The following is a 24,774-nucleotide window of genomic DNA, read 5'->3' on the forward strand; positions in this document are numbered from 1 at the left end:
GGGGTTGTGTTTTGTCAACCCCATGGTATTCCTAGTGAATACCTTTCTTAAGACCAATATTGCAAACCTCTGTAAAGAGAGGGCTCTTCCGTGGGTAGCCTCCTGTAGGGGATTGCTTCGGCCTTTTCTTCCAGGAATGGGAGACAGGAGGCCAAGTGAAGGATCTTCACAGACTAAATGGGCATCTCCCGACTTAAGCAACTCCGGTACTGAAGGTTATTCGTCGGGGGGGTCTGGGGATGTGGGAGATTAGGAAATTCCTTGACAAGAAGGTTCTTTCGTCTCATTTCCAGGGGCCATTGGCCCTCAAGGATTGCCCAAGTCGGGAACTGGCGGTTGGTTTAGGGCTTTTGAATTCTATCAGGATCCCCTTGAAGTTTTGGGACTTGACTTGGCGCTGCTTCCATGGGAAACTGTGTGAGGGACAATCTGCAGTGCAGGAGCTCTGAGGACTGGGGATGTCCCCGCAAGGAGTGTGGAGGCATGCTGGAAAGCATGGAGCATTTTCTGCTTCATTGTCCCGGTTTACAACAGGGTGGGTGCTTCCATTGGTTAACCTAGGCTGGCCAGTCTCTCCTATCCGGAATGGGCCTATGGGGCATTCAGAAACCTTGGAGGCTGGAACTGGTGCACTTTATTCCTAGTTAGCTCAACGGTCAGGTACTACACGTGGAATGCACAGTGTTTAGTGTCGAAGCTGCGTAAAATCCTCCCTATGGATGAGGTGGTTAGGAACATTCTTGGTGACCTGGTGAAGGTGCGTTCTCTGGAGTAAGAGAGGCTGGGTGCTGGCAGGGCCTCTCGTCTGTGGTGAGGCTCTGCCTCTAAAGTGCCTTAGCCTGTTGTCTCCCCCTGGTGGTGGGCTGCTGCTGACACATTAGTCTTTTTGTTTTGTGCTGTAAGTATTTGGTAACATAGGGCTTGCAGGTGCTGAACTTGGAATTTGTGTGGCTGGAAAGCCTCATTGTTGTTTGGCTTGTATAGTTTGTACTATTTTTGTATATATTTCTGTATGTGTATATACAGTGACCCCCCGACTTATGATGGCCCCGACATATGATCATTTCAACATATGATGGCCTCTCAGAGCCCATCGTATGTTGAAGGCAGCCTCGACATATGATGCTGCTGTGTGTCGGGGCCATCGTACAAACAGCTATCTGACAGCGCTGACAACTTCAGCAACTGACAGTTGTTTAACCTCTTCAGGACATAGGGCGTATGGATACGCCCTGCATCCCGAGTCCTTAAGGACCGAGGGCGTATCCATACGCCCGTGGGAATTCCGGCCCCCACCGCTAGCCGGTTGGGGACCGGAGCCGGATGCCTGCTGAAATCGTTCAGCAGGCATCCCGGCATATTGCCCAGGGGGGTCATTATGTCCCCCCATGTCGGCGATCGCCGCAGATCGCTGGACAATTCAGTCCAGCGATCTGCGGCGATTCCGGGTCAATCGGGTCTCCAGTGACCCGGTGACCCAGAATCTCTGGCTGTTCGGGGCCGTCAGAGACGGCCCCGAACAGCCAGAGTCTGCAGGAGTGAGGTGGCACTGGTGCCACCTCACGATCGCCCTGATTCGTCGGCCGGATTACCGGCCGACCAATCAGGGCGCCTGCTGCGGGTGTCACTCCCGCACCCGCTCCGCCCCTCTTCTGGAGGACGTGAGCGGGTGCGGGACGTGCACCCCGGGTGCTGGGGACCCCGATCCCCGGCGCCCCTGTTGGGATCGGGGCCCCAGGAGCAGCGGCGGCGGCGGGACTGACCTGCATCGTCTGGATCGTTGGAGGTGAGTGACAGCCTCCTGCTGTTGCTTAGCAACAGCTCCCAGCATGCAAAAAGGGCATGCTGGGAGCTGTAGTTATGCAACAGCAGGAGGCAGACCACCACAACTCCCAGCATTCCCTTATGGGCATGCTGGGACTTATGGTTTTGCAACAGCTGGAGGCACATTCTTTCTATGGAAAAGTGTACCTTCAGCTGTTGTCTAACTACAACTCCCAGCTTGCACAAACAGCTAAAGTGCATGCTGGGAGTTGTAGTGGTGCATCTGCTGGTTGCATAACTACAACTCCCAGCATGCCCGTTGGCTGTCGGTGACTGCTGAGAGTTGTAGTTTTGCAACAGCTGAAGGCACACTGGTTGTGAAACTCATTTTTTTTTTACCTAACTCAGTGTTTCACGACCGGTGTGCCTCCAGCTGTTGCAAACTACAACTCTCAGCAGTCACCGTACACCATGCACCGTACATGCTGGGAGTTGTAGTTTTGCAACAGCTGGAGGCACACTGGTTGTGAAACACTGAGTTAGGTCACAAACTCCGTGATACATAACCAGTGTGCCTACAGTTGTTGCAAAACTGCAACTCTCAGCAGTCACCGACAGCCAACGGGCATGCTGGGAGTTGTAGTTATGCAACAGCTGGATGTCCCCCCCAATGTGAACGTACAGGGTACACTCACATGGGCGGAGGATTACAGTAAGTATCTGGCTGCAAATTTGAGCTGCCGCAAACTTTCTGCTGCAGCTCAAATTGCCAGCGAGAAACTACTGTGAACCCCCGCCCGTGCGACTGTACCCTAAAAACACTACACTACACTAACACAAAATAAAATAAAAAGTAAAAAACACTACATATACACATACCCCTACACAGCCCCCCTCCCCTCCCCAATAAAAATGAAAAACGTCTGGTACGCCACCGTTTCCAGAACGGAGCCTCCAGCTGTTGCAAAACAACTCCCAGTATTGTCGGACAGCCGTTGACTGTCCAGGCATGCTGGGAGTTTTGCAACAGCTGGAGGCACCCTGTTTGGGAATCACTGGCATAGAATACCCCTATGTCCACCCCTATGCAATCCCTAATTTAGGCCTCAAATGCGCATGGCGCTCTCACTTTGGTGCCCTGTCGTATTTCAAGGCAACAGTTTAGGGTCACATATGGGGTATCGCCGTACTCGGGATAAATTGTGTTACAAATTTTGGGGGGTATTTTCTGCTTTTACCCTTTTTAAAAATGTAAAATTTTTGGGAAAACAAGCATTTTAGGTAAAAAAAATATTTTTTTTTTACATATGCAAAAGTCGTGAAACACCTGTGGGGTATAAAGGTTCACTTAACCCCTTGTTACGTTCCCCCAGGGGTCTAGTTTCCAAAATGGTATGCCATGTGGGTTTTTTTTTGCTATCCTGGCACCATAGGGGCTTCCTAAATGCGGCATGCCCCCAGAGAAAAATTTGCGTTCAAAAAGCCAAATGTGACTCCTTCTCTTCTGAGACCTGTAGTGCGCCAGCAGAGCACTTCTCACCCCCATATGGGGTGTTTTCTGAATCGGGAGAAATTGGGCTTCAAATTTTTAGGGGTATTTTCTGCTATTACCCTTTTTAAAAATAAAAAATTTTGGGAAAACAAGCATTTTAGGTAAATTTTTTTTTTTTTTTTTTACATTTGCAAAAGTCGTGAAACACCTGTGGGGTATTAAGGTTCACTTTATCCCATGTTACATTCCCCGAGGGGTCTAGTTTCCAAAATGGTATGCCATGTGGTTTTTTTTTGCTGTTCTGGCACCATAAGGGCTTCCTAAAGGTAACATGCCCCCCAAAAACCATTTCAGAAAAACGTACTCTCCAAAATCCCCTTGTCGCTCCTTCCCTTCTGAGCCCTCTACTGCGCCCGCCGAACACTTTACATAGACATATGAGGTATGTGCTTACTCGAGAGAAATTGGGCTACAAATAAAAGTAAAAATTTTGTCCTTTTACCCCTTGTAAAAATAAAAAAATTGGGTCTACAAGAACATGTGAGTGTAAAAAATGAAGATTGTGAATTTTCTCCTTCACTTTGCTGCTATTCGTGTGAAACACCTAAAGGGTTAAAACGCGGACTGAATGTCATTTTGAATACTTTGGGGGGTGTAGTTTTTATAATGGGGTCATTTATGGGGTATTTCTAATATGAAGACCCTTCAAATCCACTTCAAACCTGAACTGGTCCCTGAAAAATACTGAGTTTGAAAATTTTGTGAAAAATCGGAAAATTGCTGCTGACCGTTGAAGCCCTCTGATGTCTTCCAAAAGTAAAAACAAGTCTATTTTATGATGCAAACATAAAGTAGACATATTGTATATGTGAACCAAAAAAAAATGTATTCGTAATATCCATTTTCCTTACAAGCAGAGAGCTTCAAAGTTAGAAAAATGCTAAATTTTCAAATTTTTCATCAAATTTACGGATTTTTCACCAAGAAAGGATGCAAGTATCGACAAAAATTTACCACTATGTTAAAGTAGAATATGTCACGAAAAAACAATCTCGGAATCAGAATGATAACTAAAAGCATTCCAGAGTTATTAATGTTTAAAGTGACAGTGGTCAGATGTGCAAAAAACGCTCCGGTCCTTAAGGCCAAAATGGGCTCCATCCTGAAGGGGTTAATGTGTCCCGTTCTGCCTCCTGTTACTCACATGCTGTCCTGCTAACTCACGCAGGCTTCCACTGTGAGCTCCATGTAAGCCCCGCCCCCCAGTGCAGCCATAGCCAATAGCCTGTAGCATCTTGCTGCAGGCATCCAATGAGCTGCTGGCTGCCCTCCCCTTCCTTTCCTATAGAGCTGTAGTCGGCAGGATCGTAATGGAGGACATTCTGTCCCCCCCCTGAAGGTATTAAAAGAACTGTACAGTACTGTATGCGATGTCACACATCACATACAATACATAGACACACTATACACCCCATACATCAATGTTTCCCTATCAGTGTGCCTCCAGCTGTTGCAAAACTATAACTCCCAGCATGCCCAGACAGTCAATGGCTGTACATGCATGCTGGGAGTTGTAGTTGTGCAACAGCTGGAGGCACCCTGGTTTGTTAAACACTCCACTCCACATACAATGGTCATCCCAGAACCAATTAGCAGTTTCCCATAGAGATATGTATTCAACATACAATGGTTCCAAGGCCCCAGAACCAATTACCATTTTTACATAGACATATGTACTCGACATATGATGGTTTCAACATATGATGGTTCTCCTGGAACCAATTAATATCATATGTTGAGGGACCACTGTATATATATTTGTTTATATACTTAGTGATTGTATATTAGCATATTTATTATTTTTTTTTTCTAAGGGTACGGGTTTAGGTTGGTCGGTGGGAAAAAGGGGGAGGAGTTTTTCTATGGTACTCTATATATACAAAAAATCCTGGACTGGTTCATGGGCGTCAGTTATCATGTACTGGGGGCATGGGATAGGGACCAGCTCAGCGCCAACAAAAAAAATGATTATAGTATTTTCCGTGTGTGGTGTTTTTGGTAGTTTGTGGCACAAATTAATAATTTTTTATTTATTTATTAATTTATTTTGGCTGAGAAAAATGCAACCGGGCCAGGGGTTTTTAGTTTAATTATTAGTATTAAGGTTGTAATTATTATGATTATTATTTTTAAGTATTGTTTACTAGTTTACATTCGTGGGGTTGATATTATAGTGATGTGTTTGGTGAGAATGTGGCTGGACCAGGAAATGCTTTGATGGACATTTAAAGGGGTATTCCAGGAAAAAACTTTTTTTTTTTTTTTTATCAACTGGCTCCAGAGAGTTACAGATTTGTAAATTACTTCTATTAAAAATCTTAATTCTTTCAATAATTGTCAGCTGCTGAAGTTGAGTTGTTGTTTTCTGTCTGGCAACAATGCTCTCTGCTGACATCTCTGCTTGTCTCGGGAACTGCACAGAGTAGAAGAGGTTTGCTATGGGGATTTGCTTCTAAACTGGGCGGTTCCCGAGACACGTGTCATCAGAGAGTACTTAAACAGACAAGAACATCTCAACCTCAGCAGCTCATAAGTACTGAAAGCATTAAGATTTTTTAATAGAAGTAATTTACAAATCTGTTTAACTTTCTGGAGCCAAAGTTTTTTCCTGGATAACCCCTTTAACCTGTTGGGGACGAAGGGCGTATGCATACGCCCTTGCGTCCTGGTACTTAAGGACGAAGGGCGTATCCATTCGCCCGTGGGACTTTCGGTCCCCACTGGGCCGGACCGGGGTGACTGCTGATATCGATCAGCAGGCACCCCGCGCAAATGCCTAGGGGGTCATCAGACATCTCTTTGCTGTCTGGGCATGCTGGGATTTGTAGTTTTGCAACATCTGGAGGGTCACAGTTTGGAGATCAGTGGTCTATAAATTGTAGCCCTCCAGATGTTGCAAAACTGCAAATCCCAGCATGCCCAAACAGCTGTCTCGGCAAGCTGGGAGTTGTAGTTGCGTACCTCCAGCTATTGCATAACTACATCTCCCAGCATGCCCTTTGGCGATCAGTACATGCTGGGTGTCGTAGTTTTGCAACAGCTGGAGGCACACTGGTTGGAAAATACTGAGTTACCTGTGAGGCCTGCTATATATAAACCAGCAAGGGTGGGGCTTGTAACCTGTCTCCCCCCTCCCATTGTATGTGTGCTGAGTTCACACTGGAGGCGACTGGGGAGCAGTCTGCAAGTTGGACCTTAGGCTGCTGTATATCTGGTTCCTGGTTCTATGCATCTGGCCAGGCAAAAAAGGTTAGTGGTTGGGTCCCGCATCACATGAGAAACCTTGGCGTGGTGTGCGGGCTCAGGTATGTCTTTCATATAAGGATATACTGGCTAATGTCTCATTTTTACATCAGTTTTGAGGATAAGCTAATATCATTGTATATATTTACCACAGGATTGAAACCCCACTTTTGTCCATAGGTGCGGGTCCTCTACCCCATTGTATGAGTGCACAATTGCACTTGGGGTTGAGCACCTGTTATCACCTTGAGACTACGTTGTTTTGTTTTTCAAAATACTGAGTTAGGTGACAGAACCTAACTGAAGGTATTCCAACCAGTGTGCCTCCAGCTGTTGCAAAAGTACAACTCCTCAGTACATGCTGGGAGTTGTAGTTTTGAAACAGCTGGAGGTTGGCCTCCCATGTGATTGTACAGGGTACATTCACACAGGCAGGTTTACAGTAAGTTTCCTGCTTCAAGTTTGAGCTGTGGTAAATTTTTCGCCGCAGCGCAAACTCCTAGTGGGAAACTCACCATAACCCGCCAGTGCGAATCTACCCTAAAAACACTACACTACACTACACTAACACATAATAAAGGGTAAACCACTACATATACACCCCCTTACACTGTCCCCCCCCCCCCCCTATTGTACGGCAGTGTTTCCAAAACGGAGCCTCCAGCCACTGACTATCCAGACATGCTGGGAATTTAGCAACAGCTGGAGGCACTCTGTTTGGGAATCACTGGCGTAGAATACCCCTATGTCCACCCCTATGCAATCCTTAATTTAGTCCTCAAATGCGCATGTGCATGATGGGTGATTAAAGTTGTTTCTACCCTCCGAGTGTGTCCAGCGCCCCCTGATGTCCTCCACCTCCTTGGAGGCTCCTTGTGTTCTTTGTGCATCTATCTGAAGGTGGACCGGCTGCCGGCATACTTACACACAAGTCTTTTTCCATTGTTACACTTGGCGAGTGTAACAGTCTGGGTGAGCATTGTAATTACCTCTGTTCACCCTGGTTTTTAGTGGTAATGCGCTAGGTAGCGCCCTCTCTATTCCTTTGCTCAAATGTGCATGTGCTCTCTCACTTCAGAGCCCTGTCGTATTTCAAGGAAACAGTTTAGGGCCACATATGGGGTATTTCTGTACTCGGGAGAAATTGCACTACAAATTTTGGTGGGCTTTTTCTCCTTTTAACCCTTATGAAAAGGAAAAGTTGGGGGCTACACCAGCCTGTTAGTGTATACTTTTTATTTTCACAAGCAGTAAAAGGAAAAAAAGACCCCCAAAATTTGTAACGCAATTTCTCCTGAGTACGGAAATACCCCATATGTGGGCGTAAAATGCTCTGCGGGCGCACAACAAGGCTCAGGAGTGAGAGCGCACTATGTACGTTTGAGGCCTAAATTGGTGATTTGCACAGGGGTGGCTGATTTTACAGCGGTTCTGACATAAACACAAAAACATAAATACCCACATGTGACCCCCATTTTGGAAACTACACCCCTCACGGAACGGGACAAGGGGTATAGTGAGCCTTAACACCCCACAGGTGTTTGACGCAGGAAACTTACTGTAAACCTGCCTGTGTGAATGTACCCTGTACAATCACATGGGAGGCCAACCTCCAGCTGTTTCAAAACTACAACTCCCAGCATGTACTGAGGAGTTGTACTTTTGCAACAGCTGGAGGCACACTGGTTGGAATACCTTCAGTTAGGTTCTGTCACCTAACTCAGTATTTTGAAAAACAAAACAACGTAGTCTCAAGGTGATAACAGGTGCTCAACCCCAAGTGCAATTGTGCACTCATACAATGGGGTAGAGGACCCGCACCTATGGACAAAAGTGGGGTTTCAATCCTGTGGTAAATATATACAATGATATTAGCTTATCCTCAAAACTGATGTAAAAATGAGACATTAGCCAGTATATCCTTATATGAAAGACATACCTGAGCCCGCACACCACGCCAAGGTTTCTCATGTGATGCGGGACCCAACCACTAACCTTTTTTGCCTGGCCAGATGCATAGAACCAGGAACCAGATATACAGCAGCCTAAGGTCCAACTTGCAGACTGCTCCCCAGTCGCCTCCAGTGTGAACTCAGCACACATACAATGGGAGGGGGGGAGACAGGTTACAAGCCCCACCCTTGCTGGTTTATATATAGCTCTGGAATGCTTTTAGTTATCATTCTGATTCCGAGATTGTTTTTTCGTGACATATTCTACTTTAACTTAGTGGTAAAATTTTATGGTAACTTGCATCCTTTCCTTGTGAAAAATCCTAAAATTTGATGAAAAATTTGAAAATTTTGCATTTTTCTAACTTTGAAGCTCTCTGCTTGTAAGGAAAATGTATATTACAAATAAAAAATTTTTTTATTCACATATACAATATGTCTACTTTATGTTTGCATCATAAAAGTGACAAGTTTTTACTTTTGGAAGACACCAGAGGGCTTCAAAGTTCAGCAGCAATTTTCCAATTTTTCACAAAATTTTCAAACTCACTATTTTTCAGGGACCAGTTCAGGTTTGAAGTGGATTTGAAGGGTCTTCATATTAGAAATACCCCACAAAAGACCCCATTATAAAAACTGCACCCCCCAAAGTATTCAAAATGACATTCAGTCATCATTTTAACCCTTTAGGTGTTTCACAGGAATAGAAGCAAAGTGAAGGAGAAAATTCACAATCTTCATTTTTTACACTCGCATGTTCTTGTAGACCCAATTTTTGAATTTTTACAAGGGGTAAAAGGAGAAAATGTATACTTATATTTGTAGCCCAATTTCTTTTGAGTAAGCACATACCTCGTATGTCTATGTAAAGTGTTCGGCGGGCGCAGTAGAGGGCTCAGAAGGGAAAGAGCGACAAGGGGATTTTGGAGAGTACGTTTTTCTGAAATGGTTTTTGGGGGGCATGTTGCATTTAGGAAGCCCCTATGGTGCCAGAACAGCAAAAAACCCTCACATGGCATACCATTTTGGAAACTAGACCCCTTGAGGAACATAACAAGGAATAAAGTGAGCCTTAATACCCCACAGGTGTTTCACGACTTTTGCATATGTAAAAAAAAAAATTTTTTTTTTCACTAAAATGTGTTTCCCCCCAAATTTCACATTTTTCCAAGGGTTAATAGCAGGAAATACCCCCCAATATTTGTAAGCCCTTCTCTTCTGAGTATAGAGGTACCCCATAAGTTGACCTGAAGTGCACTATGGGCGAACTACAATGCTCAGAAGAGAAGGAGTCATATTTGGCTTTTTGAGAGCAAATTTTGCTCGGGGGGCATGTCTCATTTAGGAAGCCCCTATGGTGCCAGAACAGCAAAAAAAAAACACATGGCATACCATTTTGGAAACTAGACCCCTTGAGGAATGTAATAAGGAATAAAGTGAGCCTTATTACACCACAGGTGTTTCACGACTTTTGCATATGTAAAAAAAATAATAATAAATTTCCACTAAAATGTGTGTTTCCCCCCAAATTTCACATTTTTGCAAGGGTTAATAGCAGGAAATACCCCCCAATATTTGTAACCCCTTCTCTTCTGAGTATGGAGGTACCCCATAAGTTGACCTGAAGTGCACTAGGGGCGAACTACAATGCTCAGAAGAGAAGGAGTCATATTTGGCTTTTTGAGAGCAAATTTTGCTCGGGGGGCATATCGCATTTAGGAAGCCCCTCTGGTGCCAGAACAGCAAAAAAAAAAACACATGGCATACCATTGTGGAAACGAGACCCCTTGAGGAACGTAACAAGGGGTACAGTGAACATTTGCCCCCCACTGGTGTCTGACAGATCTTTGGAACAGTGGGCTGTACAAGTTTTCATTTTCACGGACCACTGTTCCAAAGATCCGTCAGACACCTGTGGGGGGTAAATTCTCACTGCACCCCTCATTACATTCCGTGAGGGGTGTCGTTTCCGAAATGGGGTCACATGTGGGGTTTTGTTTTTTTTGCGTTTGTCAAAACCGCTGTAACAATCAGCCACCCCTGTGCAAATCACCTCAAATGTACATGGCGCACTCTCCCTTCTGGGCCTTGTTGTGCGCCCCCAGAGCACTTTGCGCTCACATATGAGGTATCTCTGTAGTCAGGAGAAATTGCGTTACAAATTTTGGGGGGCTTTTTTCCCTTTTACCTCTTGTGAAAATGTAAAGTATAGGGCAACATCAGCATGTTAGTGTAAAAAATTAAATTTTTTTACACTAACATTCTGGTGTAGACCCCAACATTTCCTTTTCATGAAGGGTTAAAGAAGAAAAAGCCCCCCAAACCTTATAACGTAATTTCTCCCGAGTACGGCGATACCCCATATGTCGCCCTAAACTGTTGCCTTGAAATACGACAGGGCTCCAAAGTGAGAGCGCCGTGCGCATTTGAGGCCTAAATTAGGGATTTGCATAGGGGTGGACATAGGGGTATTCTACACCAGTGATTCCCAAACAGGGTACCTCCAGCTGTTGTAAAACTCCCAGCATGCGTGGACAGTCAACGGCTGTCCGGCAATACTGGGAGTTGTTGTTTTTCAACAGCTGGAGGCTCTGCTTTGGAAACAGTGGCGTACCGGACGTTCTTATTGGGGGAGGGGGGCTGTGTAGGGGTATGTGTATATGTAGTGTTTTTAACTTTTTATTTTATTTTGTGTTAGTGTAGTGTAGTGTTTTTAGGGTACAGTCACATGGGCGGGGGATTACAGCGAGTTTCCCGGCGCAAAATTTGCTGCATCTCAAAATGCGAGAAACCCACTGTAAAAGCCTCGCCCATGTGAATGTACCCTGTACATTCACTGGGGGGGGGGGGGGGGGGGGGGTGCACCAGCTGTTGCACAACCACAACTCCCAGCATGCATGGTCTGTTAGTGCATGCTGGGAGTTATAGTTTTGCAACAGCTGGAGGCACACAGGTTAGGAAACACTGAGTTAGAAACAGACAATGTTTCCCAACCAGTGTGTCTCCAGTTGTTGCAAAACTACAACTCCCAGCATGCCCAGACAGCTGAAGGGCATGCTGGGAGTTGTAGTTCGGCAACATCTGAAGGGCCAGATGTTGCTGAACTAAAACTCCCAGCATGCCTGGACAGTCAGTGCATACTGGGAGTTGTAGTTTTGCAACAGCTGGAAGAGCACAGATTGGAGACCATTATACAATGGTCTCCAAACTGGGGCCCTCCAGATGTTGCAAAACTACAACTCCTAGCATGCATGGTCTGTTAGTGCATGCTGGGAGTTATAGTTTTGCAACAGCTGGAGGCACACAGGTTAGGAAACACTGAGTTAGAAACAATGTTTCCCAATTAGTGTGTCTCCAGTTGTTGCAAAACTACAACTCCCAGCATGCCCAGACAGCTGAAGGGCATGCTGGGAGTTGTAGTTCGGCAACATCTGAAGGGCCAGATGTTGCTGAACTAAAACTCCCAGCATGCCTGGACAGTCAGTGCATGCTGGGAGTTGTAGTTTTGCAACAGCTGGAAGAGCACAGATTGGAGACCATTATACAATGGTCTCCAAACTGGGGCCCTCCAGATGTTGCAAAACTACAACTCCCAGCATGCCCAGACAGCCAAAGGCTGTCTAGGCATGCTGAGAGTTGTAGTTTTCAGACTCCTAGAAGCAGCAGTGAAGATCTTCACTGCTGCTTCTGAGGACCATGTACTTACCTGCCGGTCCCGTCGCTGCTCGTCCACGTGGCCGGTCCTGCCGCTGCTCCTCGGTCCCGCCAGGTAAGTCCGCCGGTCCCCTGATGTTCCCCTCCTATGCCGCAGGTCCCCGCGAGCCCCCGCAGCCATCGTCCCCCGTTCTGCCCGACTTCCAGGGGCGGGCAGTGCGGGGGATCTGAACTTTCACCCCAGATCACTGTGATTGGTCCACAGGGACCAATCACAGTGATCGCTGACCAGGACCATCAATGGATGGTCCTGGGGGTGAAGCAGAAGTTGTCCCCTGCTGGAAACAGCGGGACTTCTGCCAGTTAACCCGTGCGATGCTGCGCATCGCCGGGTTAACTGAATGTCATTTATAAACGCTGGGATGCACGAACGCACTGCACAACCCGGCGTTTATATATGACATTCTGCGGGAAGGGGTTAATGCATAAAGTGAAAGTGGTCAGATTTGCAAAAAATGCTCCCGCCCTTAGGGTTATAATGGGCTCCATCCCCAAGGGGTTAAGGACTTATATGGACTCATTACTTGTATATATGGTATGTTGTTTGTATTATTGTTATGGTGTCTGTTTATAATTGTTGTAATGTTTTATATTTTTAAATAAAAGATCTACAGGATATAACTCAGGATCAGTACAGGGTAAGTAATGTAATGTATGTACACAGTGACCTCACCAGCAGAATAGTGAGTACAGCTCTGGAGTATAATACAGGATATAACGCAGGATCAGTACAGGATAAGTAATTTAATGTATGTACACAGTGGCCCTCATTTGCTATTCTAAACCCGACTTCTTTTGTCGGGTTTTTTTGTCGCATCTTTGTCTGCGCCATGTCGCACACATCGTACTCCAGTCTGCGACACGATGTGACATTTTTTCCCAACGGACCCGATGTGGATTCTCCCAAACCCGAAAAAGGGGCGTAACCCGACATTTCTGAGCTTTCCCACGTATTTATAAAGATTTCCAACCCGAATTTGTTGAATTGTTGTGGATTTTTCCCGACAGCTCAGAGGAGTTGGAAACCAAAACCAACAAAGCGCACGTGCGACAAACAGGATGCAACATAATAATAAATACCAGGGGAAAAAAGCAGTCGGGTAAGAAAGCAACATAGACTTACAACCCGATTTTCTAAATAAATGAGGGCCAGTGACTCCACTAGCAGAATAGTGAGTACAGATCTGGAGTATAATACAGGATATAACTCAGGATCAGTAGAGGATAAATAATGTAATGTATGTACACAGTGACCCCACCAGCAGAATAGTGAGTACAGCTCTGGTGTATAATACAGGATATAACTCAGGATCAGTACAGGATAAGTAATGTGATGTATGTATACAGTGACTCCACCAGCAGAATAGGGAGTACAGCTCTGGCGTATAATACAGGATATAACTCAGGATCAGTACAGGATAAGTAATGTAATGTATGTACACAGTGACCTCACCAGCAGAATAGTGAGTACAGCTCTGGCGTATAATACAGGATATAACTCAGGATCAGTACAGGATAAGTAATGTATGTACACAGTGACCTCACCAGCAGAATAGTGAGTACAGCTCTGGCGTATAATACAGGATATAACTCAGGATCAGTACAGGATAAGTAATGTAATGTATGTACACAGTGACTCCACAAGCAGAATAGTGAGTACAGCTCTGGAGTATAATACTGGATCTAACTCAGGATCAGTCCAGGGAAAGCAATGTAATGTATCTGGAAGCTGCGATGGCTGAATGTGGAAGTTGAGATGCCAGAGTGACTCCACTAGCAGAGTAATGAGTATATGCAGCTCTGTATGGTATACATCTGGAGTAAAAGCTTCAGTCACCTACCTTACTTTATTTATTGTGCTCCACTCTCACTACTACTTAGTCTTTTTTCTTCTTCATCTACAGCAGGTGTCTCGTCTCTCCTCACTGATATTTTCCTTTTTAAAAGAACAGAAGGAGGTACGTTCAGTTCCAGTTCTAGGTGCGCTATGCCTCCCCCTTCCCTTCCTCTCACATGTCGTCTTGCAGGGCAGATGTCATTTGGTTATTTTTTTTTCTTTTGCTGCAGGTGGATCTCTTCACTTCTCAACTGGAAGATTTTGCTAAAGACAATGGGATCAGCCTGGGCCCCTTAAAAAGTATTGTAAGGAGCATCCTGCTTGTTCTGAATGGTGAGACAATGTATAAAATCTGCAGGGTCTGTGTGCCCTGTTCTCTTTTCTGCAGCATGGTAAATGTTCCCCTCATGTGTCTGTTATTTATGGGGTCCTATTTTCAAGGTGCAAAGGATTTGTATTACAATTAAAAATTGTGCAAAATAGTTACATTTTTATTTGATAAAACTGATGTTTTGTTTGTACAGCACCTATGCGGACCTATGTTTCTTCATGGTAACAGACTATAAACATTCCCTGTGTAGTATGATCCTACAGTCATGTGATACTTTTCCCTCTGCCCGCTCTATTACTTTTAAAGAAATGCAGTGTCAGTGGAGGAACACATGATGGTAGGATCAGACTACACCTTTTTGTAGTCTGTAATCATAAAAACAATTTTATGAATGAAGAGCAGCTATAATGGGCCATGTTGCACTGGACTGTTGCAAAACTACAACTCCTGTCATGCCCTAACAGCTTTTGGCTGCAACCAAATACCAATGGTGTCCAACTAATGTGTCCCAACTCAATCTCTCCACTATTTAACACAGAAGTCCTATAACATCAGACAGGCCCCACACCATTGTGCTTAGAGGGGTACCCTGGTGGAAAACATTTGTTTTTTTAAATCAACTGTTTCCAGAATGGTAAACAGATTTGTAAATTACTTCTATTAAAAAATCTTTACCCTTCCAGTACTTTTTACCAGCTGTATGCTACAGAGGAAATTATTTTCTTTTTTAATTTTTTTTTTGGCTTGTCCACAGTGCTCTCTGCTGATATCTGATGCCTGTATCAGGAACTGTCCAGAGCAGGAGAAAATCCCCATTGCAAACCTATGCTGCTCTGGACAGTTCCTGACAATGACAGAGGTGTCAGCAGAGATCACTGTGGACAAGACAAAAATAAAAGAATTTCCTGTTGCATACAGCTGCTAATAAGAACTGGAAGGGTAAAGATTTTTTAATAGAAGTAATTTACAAATCTGTTTAACTTTCTGGCACCAGTAGATTTTAAAAAAAAAAAAAAAAACTTTTTCAACGGAGAAACCCCTTTAAGGGACAAGGAAAGGTAAGACTCCAGTGGTCAGAAAAGCAAAAAATATTTTACTAAGCAGTGGAAAACATAGCCTGGACAGATGGATCCAGATCTTTCTGGCACCAGGTTGATGAGGGGCAGAATTTTGCACCTTTCAGGTGTGAACAGTTCAAACTGACGGAGGGGGCCTAATGGTAGTGGAAATGTTATCCTGATGCACTCTGGCTCCTTTAATACCTTTTGAAAGATGTTTGGAAAGTGGTCAATCACTTATCACTTCATGACTGCTGTTTACCCTCTGGTGGAAGGAGAGATCGAACAGGACCATGCACCAGGGTCTTACAGTCATTTTGGCTATTGGCTCCAGGCACATAACCATGAATTTTCCATGCTCCCCGGGCCATAAAAGTATCCAGATTTTACAGCTTTAGGGTAGGGTCACATGTGCTGTATTTGGTGCTGCGTATTTTCCTACCCGTTAACGTCAATAGGTAGCAAAATGCGCAGCTGATTCTGCTACTCATTGAACTCAATGGGTAGAAAAATATGCAGAAGCAAAATACAGCACGTGTGACCTACCCTTAGACATCTCTGGGAAAAGGTAGAATGGGCTGCTCTGAGCATGTCAGTATGTCAATCTAATGTGCAGTTAGAACAGCGAGAAGCGATCCTGTCCACATGGGTTGATATTTCTGTAGAACACTTTGTCACTTGGTGGAAGTTCTGAAGGCCAAAAGAGGTCCAACACTAGATGGTGCCAATAAAGGGGTCACTTGTTTGTATGTGTGAAAGTCCTGCAGTTATGGCGTAGCTGCACTCTTAACTAATTTTTTCTTATTTCTGTTTCCGTACATTTCAAGCTGCATTAAAGAGGAATCTGAAGTCAGAGGACTTGCAGTCTGACCTAGTAGTATTGGGTAAGGATATTGAGGAGCATTTATAAAAACTGAACTTGATTTTAGTTCAATTTAGATGAAAAAAGTGTCGACCATGCGCCAAATTTATCAATTGGTGCATGAATTTTGATAAATGTTCACTGAACTTCTCTGGTTAAATTTCCCAGACCGTGCAACAATTGTATTAAGTCGCACAGACCTTAATACAATTGTTGCATGGAGTGATATAGGGCAGGGTTGAATTGCCCTGTGATTTCTTCTATATCTGGTCAGTGCGACTTTCTGCGAAAAGTCGCACATGATAAATTAGTGACCACTGCACAAAGTGATTGATTTAAATCAGATCACTTCATGGTCAGAAAAATTAAACAGTGTAAATAAAATGTCGCTGTAAAAGTCACAAGGGACCTGCCTGTGAGTTTTCCTGCAACAAATTTATACGAAAAAAGCTGTCTAAACAGCTTGATAAATTCCCCTCCATTGTTTTAAGCTGTCTCCTCTGTGGCCGTGATACTTGAGGTAATTCACATCTTGTATTTTTTGTACAGGGCTGGATGAGGAGAAGGCCAGGCTTTTTGCAGACAAGGTGAGGAGAAAATATTGTGGAATAAATTGGGGTGTCTCCGCCTCTGTGAGCTTGCAGGTTGTAGAAATATGTAATGAATATTAGTAATTTTTTTGTTGGGAGGATGACACAGTGAAGGGAGGCAAGACAGGAGGTGCAGCAGGAGCCCAAAACTGGCGGGGCAGAATTGTTACAGGTGGCAGGCTGCAAGGCAGGGGCAGAACACCCTGCTGGATGTACAGTCCTTCTCCACACACATGGCAGTGCACACCTGGTTCGTGGCAGCAGTGCAGAGTGCTCTCCTCCTGATGACTACTTTCCTCCCCTAGATTTCCATGTAGGAGGAGTGCACACAGACTGAGGGCCAAGGCACACCCTCCTCTACCATTTCAGCTTCTTTCCGGCAGCGCACCCAACCTCTTGCAATGTTAGATGCAGCAGCACAGGAGCCTCGAAATGAGAGAGTGCAGGAGGAGCTACTGCTAGCCAGCGCCATGGGCAGCACTGAGAAGCATCACTTTCGGCAAAGGCGGCTTAGCGCTAAAAACAAAGGGGATCAGCCCTCTGCCAAAATTCTTAGTCATCATGGTGACCTGGCGCCTAGGATTTGTCTGGGCCCCCCTAAGGTTGTCTGGATCTCCTTTAGAGGTGGTCTAGAACTCCCTGAATTTACCAGTTCCCTCTCCACTAGCGCTGTACCCACATCTTGGGCTGAGAAAAATTTGGTCCCTTTGGTAAAGATATATCAGTTCTTAAAGAAGAACTCTTGCAGTAGGGTTTTTTTTTTCTAATTATGGCTATTGTGTTGGATTTAAAAAATTTTATGTATACTTACCTCCAGTGCTCCCGCAGTACCTAATAGTGTCCTGCTCCGATACCCCTAGATGATTGTCTTTCTGAAGATTTAGCATGACTGTTGTCTACGGAAGCAGTGATGTCCCGCCGTGGCCAGCGAATCACAGAGCACACACTGCCCAGGTGCCTCTGTAGACAACAGTAACGCTGCAACTTTAGGAACACTGTTCCCCATTATTGTTCTACTGCGGGATGCTAGGGATGGTTAAGTACTTAAAGGGAAACTGATAGCTGGTTCACCCTCACTAAGGCCAATACACAGGGTTATAGTGTGTGAGTGAACCAGAGTAAAATGAGATATAGCTTAATCGGTGCTAATGGTCAGGAGATACAAGAAATATTAGGGTCCGTTGCAGGTATGTCAGTCGTGTTTTCCGTTAGTTCCATCAGCAGCACAAACTTCCCTGTCTTGTTAAATTACTTTAGAATTACTCCCTGTCCTAAGGGAGTCTCCTTCCTATATTATCAAGGGCGAGTTGTTACTAATTAGTTAATTTTAATATTCATTGAAGTATTTCCATGTCCTGCAAGCTCCCAGGGGTCGAGAAACCCCATTGTGGTGCTGATGAGACTAGGGGATAACAGATCAACTACTTAAAATGTAATCTAGCTGTTACCCAATGCATATTCTGCAGTCTCTGATTGCATGGCAGAGGCTGCTGTGTTCCTGCAGTGTCCCCTACAGGAGAAATGTGCAGCCATAGAATGCATGATGGTATTGAGAGAGGTTCCTAGTGGGGTATTCCCCAGGGATGTCCATATGCATTAACAGGACATTTGGATAAATGTTGTCAAGGTGATGCAGTCCCTATAAAGAACCTTATTTCCATTATTTGGATGGTAAAAACATGGACCCGTTGCCTTAAATGGAAAATAGAAAATAAATGATCAGCAAATATTTACCAGTTTTAAGGTTTGTTGTTGCATCCCTTGCAGTGGCGCAGTGATGCAGCAGTTCTCACGCGGTTAGCGGTCGGGCGAACACTTAGTATTAACCAGCTGATGGACATGGAGTGGAAGTTCGGAGGTAAGTAATAGAAACCAATCCTGCTACTGTGTCTGCTGTTCATATAACTAAGTGGTGACCATCCCTTTTTGTCGTAGTGACTGCAGCAAGCAGCGAGTTGGAGAAAGCTGGAACCATATTCCTGCAGGTAGATAGCAGGTTATTTTTTATCCTTTTCTTATTTGTATCCTTTAGGTATAAACCAATTTTGTTTTACATTTCAAGTGCAGGGATGCACATACTATTTGGGTTATTTGAGAACCCATGAGTGCTTAATGTATTAAGGTGGCCAATGGTCCTTTATGTAATAACTGCTCTGCCCCTAGGGTATAAGAACTCTATTTTTACTAAATAAAAATCTTAATGTCCTGTGTTCCATCATATATAGGTGTGATAGAATTCTAAGTACCTGCAGCCACCATAAGGAGGGATGGCTTCCAGTCACATAGAGTAGCCTTCTCCTAAAGCCCTTCTACATGGGCCGATTATCAGACAAACACTAATTTCCAGTAATTGGCCTGTATAAAAACCGATCGGCCGACAAATAAAAAAAACGTTTGTTTGTGGATGATTGAATAATTTGTAGAGCCCATAAAAACATAGTTATTACATATATGGACATATACATACATGGACCTGTCAGAACAATGAATTTGATGGGCGTAACGATTGATTGAGCCTTGTGAAGGCTCTGCAGATGATCGCCGATCTCATTGATTGACGTTCTTATGCTGCCTTTGGTTGGGTCGTTTAATAGGGGCCCTTAGTTGCATCTGTAGTTAAGTAGCATTTTGTATTTTTTTTGTAACTGTGGCTTTGTAAAGGGAAGCAGGGCATTTGGACCTTTCCCCCACAGTTCACGAAACAAAACCTTAGTTATTTTCTAAATTTTTAAAAATTCTAAAGTAAATTTTATTTCTCTCTCAGCTAAAGATGGTTATTAAAAAAGGCAACCAGTTGGAACCAGTCTATGTGGGTGAGTATATTAGATAAATGCATTTATTGAGCACTCCTTGTTGGAGAAAGATCCTATCCTCCTGGCACCAGAAGTATAGGGGCATATATTGAATGAACGTAAAGATTGCATTGCAACCATAGAAAGTAAGTTTGCAGTGTGACTGAGTAGAGCAAAGAAGTGGTTCATGTCTGCAATTCTGGTAATCTAGGGCAGGAAAAGGGTTAATGTGCTTCTGTCACTTTATCTATAGTTGTAAAACCAGTGACAAAAGTCTCAACAAATTCTCAATTTTAACCTATTTTTTTATGACAGCCTTTTTTTTCTGTTGACAGTGTGGGGTTGAGCTGTAGTTGCAGGATAAGCTGTAGTTTTTTTTTTTTTTTCTTTTTAATGTACATAAGACATTTAGATTTTTTTTTCTCTAAAAATTGTATGTGGAGGTGAACAGAAAAAAATGTATTGTTATTTTTTTTTGTGTTCACTAGAGATGAGCGAATTTACAGTAAATTCGATTCGTCATTAACTTCTCGGCTCGGCAGTTGATGACTTATCCTGTGTAAATTAGTTCAGCTTTCAGGTGCTCCGGTGGGCTGGAAAAGGTGGATACATTCCTAGGAAAGAGTCTCCTAGGACTGTATCCACCTTTTCCAGCCCACCGGAAAGCTGAACTAATTTATGCAGGAAAAGGCATCAACTGCCGAGCCGAGAAGTTTGTGACGAATCAAATTTACTGTAAGTTCGCTCATCTCTAGTGTTCACTGTGCAGTATAAATAACATGCTATCTTTACGGGTCAAAACAACTAGGGCTTGTTTACATTGATAAATGCCCTGTGGGGGTACATTATAAATGTGCTGTAGCGGCATATCATGATAAATGCGCTGCAGGGGGGCACATTATAGATGTGCTAGGGGGCTAGATATATAGCGCTATATGTCTGCCTCCCACAGCGCTTTTAAAAACCCCGCCAGGAGCCCTGAATGGCTCCCCGGCTCCGGGCGGGGGATTTAAAAATGAAAGTAAAAGCACAGTATATACAGGGTGGACCATTTATATGGATACACCTTAATCAAATGGGAATGGTTGGTGATATTAACTTCCTGTTTGTGGTACATTAGTATATGTGAGGGGGGAAACTTTTCAAGATGGGTGGTGACCATGGTGGCCATTTTGAAGTTGGCCATTTTGAATCCAACTTTTGTTTTTTCAATAGGAAGAGGGTCATGTGACACATCAAACTTATTGGGAATTTCACAAGAAAATCAATGATGTGCTTGGTTTTAACGTAACTTTATTCTTTCATGAGTTATTTACAAGTTTCTGACCATTTATAAAATGTGTTCAATGTGCTGCCCATTGTGTTGGATTGTCAATGCAACCCTCGTCTCCCACTCTTCACACACTGATAGCAACACTGCAAGAGAAATGCTAGCACAGGCTTCCAGTATCCGTAGTTTCAGGTGCTGCACATCTCGTATCTTCACAGCATAGACAATTGCCGTCAGATGACCCCAAAGATAAAAGTCTAAGGGGGTCAGATCGGGAGACCTTGGGGGCCATTCAACTCGCCCACGACGACCAATCCACTTTCCAGGAAACTGTTCATCTAGGAATGCTCGGACCTGACACCCAAAATGTGGTGGTCACCATCTTGCTGGAAAAACTAAGGGAACGTGCCAGCTTCAGTGCATAAAGAGGGAAACATCATCATGTAGCAATTTCACATATCCAGTGGCCTTGAGGTTTCCATTAATGAAGAATGGCCCCACTATCTTTGTACCCCATATACCACACCATACCATAAATTTTTGTGTTCCAACAGTCTTAGAGGGATCTATCCAATGTGGGTTAGTGTCAGACCAATAGCGGTGGTTTTGTTTGTTAACTTCACCATTAACATAAAAGTTTGTCTCATCACTGAACAAAATCTTCTGCGTAAACTGAGGGTCCTGTTCCAATTTTTGTTTTGCCCATTGTGCAGCACCTGAAACTACGGATACTGGAAGCCTGTGCTAGCATTTCTCCTGCGGTGTATATAGTAGTATATAGCAGTGTATACGGATACTGGAAGCCTGTGCTAGCAGTTCTCCTGCGGTGTTGCTATCAGTGTGTGAAGAGTGGGAGAAGAGGGTTGCATTGACAATCCAACACAATAGGCAGCACATTGAACACATTTTATAAGTGGTCAGAAACTTGTAAATAACTCATGAAAGAATAAAGTTATGTTAAAACCAAGCACATCATTGTTTTTATTGTAAAATTTCCAATAAGTCTGATGTCACATGACCCTCTTCCTATTGAAAAGACTAAAGTTGGATTCAAAATGGCCAACTTCAAAATGGCCGCCATGGTCACCACCCATCTTGAAAAGTTTCCCCCCTCACATATACTAATCTGCCACAAACAGGAAGTTAATATCACCAACCACTCCCATTTTATTAAGGTGTATCCATAGAAATGGCCCACCCTGTACATCGCAGAGGAGCGGAGCATGCTGCCCGCTTCCCTGCTTAATAACTTCTTATTGCACTGGGTCTCAGAAGTGAAACCCGGTGCAATCAATCCCTCAGCCCCTGTACTACTACCCCCAACATGGAACAGACTTTTTTTCTATGATGGGGTAGTAGTACAAGCACTAATGTAGTCTCCCCAGCCACCCGCAGACTCCTGCAGCTGGTGGAACTATTACTACCATCATGGAAACAAGTCTGTTCCATGATGGGAGTAGTAGTAGTCCCACAACACTGCAGGAGTCTGCTGATTTCACCTCTTCTAAGCATGCTAAGAAGTAATAACGGATATTATAAACCAGGTGCAAATGTTTGACATTAAAGGCTCATCTGTCTGCCATAGACTTCAATGTTAAATTTATAATATCTGTTTCTATTCCGTTATTTTTGACAGGAGAAAAAATACTGCATGCACCGTCTTTTCCCCCCGTCAAAAAAAAATGGAACATGAAGCAAACGGGTGATAAAGGATTGTAAAAAAAAAAAAAACTCCCATTGACATCAATGGGATTATTTTACAGCCGTTTGCAACCCGTTTGATAATTTTTCAAACGGATTGATAACGGGCATTTATTAACAGGGGCAGATGGCCGTGTGAACGAGCCCTAAAATAACAAATGGCATCAGTTTGCATTCTTTTGCATCCATTTGTTAGTATGGTCCGTTTGGCAGCAATGCCAGGAGAATAGAGGGACAGGAGAGAACGGCCATGTGAACCTAGCCTTACAGCAATAGTCAATTTAGATTGTTTGTTTGTTTGTTTGTTTGTTTTTAGTATTTCACAAGCAAATAACTTTTTTGTTTTTTTGTCCCCATATTCTGAAAGCCATAACATTATTATTTTTTGCCCAACTAAGTTGTGTGAGGGCTCGTTTTTTGTGGGATGAGCAGTAGTTTTATTTATTTATTTATTTATTTTTTTGTGCTACTTGTCACCTTTTTGATTATTTTTATTTCAGTTCTTTTGGAGGCGGGGTGAGCAAAATCATCATCATTTTTTTTTTCTTCCCCTGAATAAAATTTTATAGTATGGGTCTAAAGGAATACCTATTGTATATGTTTTTTTTTTGTTTGTTTTTTTTTTTTAAATAATTTTATTAATTGAGGCCCCTTTTAGTGAAAGGGACAGTTTTTTTACTTTTCTTTGTCGCCTTAGGGTACCCAAAGCTGCGATTGTTTATTTGTCTGGTCACTTGTATAGTACACAGCAGTACATCTGTACTACTATGTACTATACACTTTAATATACATGCTGACAATTAGCCTTTCAGTCGGTGTGGGTCTCACTTTGGCTGCCATGGCAACCACCCCAGCCATTGCCGAAGGCCTATGGGAGGAGCTCCCTCCCTCTTTCAATCCTGTAGATGCAGGGGTCACTACTGACTGCAGCATCCACAGGGTTTATTGCCAGTAACTGAGCACAGCTCCGCTCTTGACAATTGTGGCTGGAGCCTGACTATGTATGATATTTGCCAGGGAGCCCTAATCACCCTCCTACCATATATCCAATATATATATTGATCATATAGTGAGAAGGGGTTAATGTCAATATACCAGGTGGTCTATAACACAGTAAATAGGTCAGTGCATATTTAACACTCCAGGTTCCGTCTATAACTTCTGGTTCCCTCTGTGCACTGATTATAAAGATGCAGGGAGGGGACTGTGCGGCTGTAACTGTTGGGTCTCACAGATCTTACTATGATCATAGAGATGAGTTCAGGGAGAGTAATAGAGAGGACATTTTGTTTCTGTACAATTATATAGATGAGTTCTGGGAGGGGATATAGAGGACTGAGCGGCTGGAACTGTAGGTCCACACAGATCTCACTATGATCATAGAGATGAGTGCAGGGAGTGAGATAGAGAGGGCTCTTCAGCTGCACAGCCGCACAGTTTTCTGCACAATGGTAGAGTGCTGGGAGGGGATAGAGAGGACTGGGTGGCTGTAACTGTAGGTCCACACAGATCTTACTATGATCATAGAGATGAGTGCAGGGAGTGAGAGAGAGAGGGCTCTTCAGCTGCACAGCCGCACAGTTTTCTGCACAATGGTAGATTGCTGGGAGGGGATAGAGAGGACTGGGTGGCTGTAACTGTAGAGCCACACAGTTCCCTTCCTGCACTCCTCTTTATGACCACAGAGTTAGAGGGTTACTGATAAGTTGTATCAATCCATCAGATTACAAGGTCATAAGAGGTTTTCAACCTTGTTAACAGAATGTTAGAGCAAGTGTTTGAGTTTCTCCCTGTTTTCAAGATCTATTTGCTGTCACCTTAATAATAATGTGTGTTTTGTTTCAGAGCTGACGCTGCCACAGTTTTACAGTTTCCTACATGAGATGGAACGTGCAAAAAGCAGCTTGGAATGTTTCACGTGACACAGCGTGCGTTACGGGTTCTTGATGAAGGTGCCGTTTGGCTCCCCTTGTGGCTGCACTAAGTTCCAGCTCCAGTTAGGGGGTAGTCCCCTGGTAAAGGGATATAGCAGATGATGTATATAGACTATTCATACACTGCGCTGATGCACCCACAATAAAACATTACTCTTTATTTTGTGTGGTAAA

General features: G+C 43.8%; 1 protein-coding gene across 1 annotated transcript in view; it reads left to right on the top strand.

The window, feature by feature from the left end:
• Positions 1-24,774, top strand: part of COMMD7 (COMM domain containing 7) — a 36,749-nt gene extending 11,975 nt beyond the window's left edge. Inside the window, exons 2-9 of the mRNA XM_056547524.1 lie at positions 14,130-14,183; positions 14,293-14,395; positions 16,279-16,335; positions 16,863-16,900; positions 18,671-18,761; positions 18,839-18,888; positions 19,668-19,716; positions 24,512-24,774. Of these exons, the coding sequence (XP_056403499.1) occupies positions 14,130-14,183; positions 14,293-14,395; positions 16,279-16,335; positions 16,863-16,900; positions 18,671-18,761; positions 18,839-18,888; positions 19,668-19,716; positions 24,512-24,588 (519 nt within the window). The 3' untranslated portion in view covers positions 24,589-24,774. The remainder of the gene's footprint in view (positions 1-14,129; positions 14,184-14,292; positions 14,396-16,278; positions 16,336-16,862; positions 16,901-18,670; positions 18,762-18,838; positions 18,889-19,667; positions 19,717-24,511) is intronic.

The sequence above is a fragment of the Hyla sarda genome, chromosome 12 (assembly GCF_029499605.1).
Source record: "Hyla sarda isolate aHylSar1 chromosome 12, aHylSar1.hap1, whole genome shotgun sequence".
Lineage (NCBI taxonomy): Eukaryota > Metazoa > Chordata > Amphibia > Anura > Hylidae > Hyla > Hyla sarda.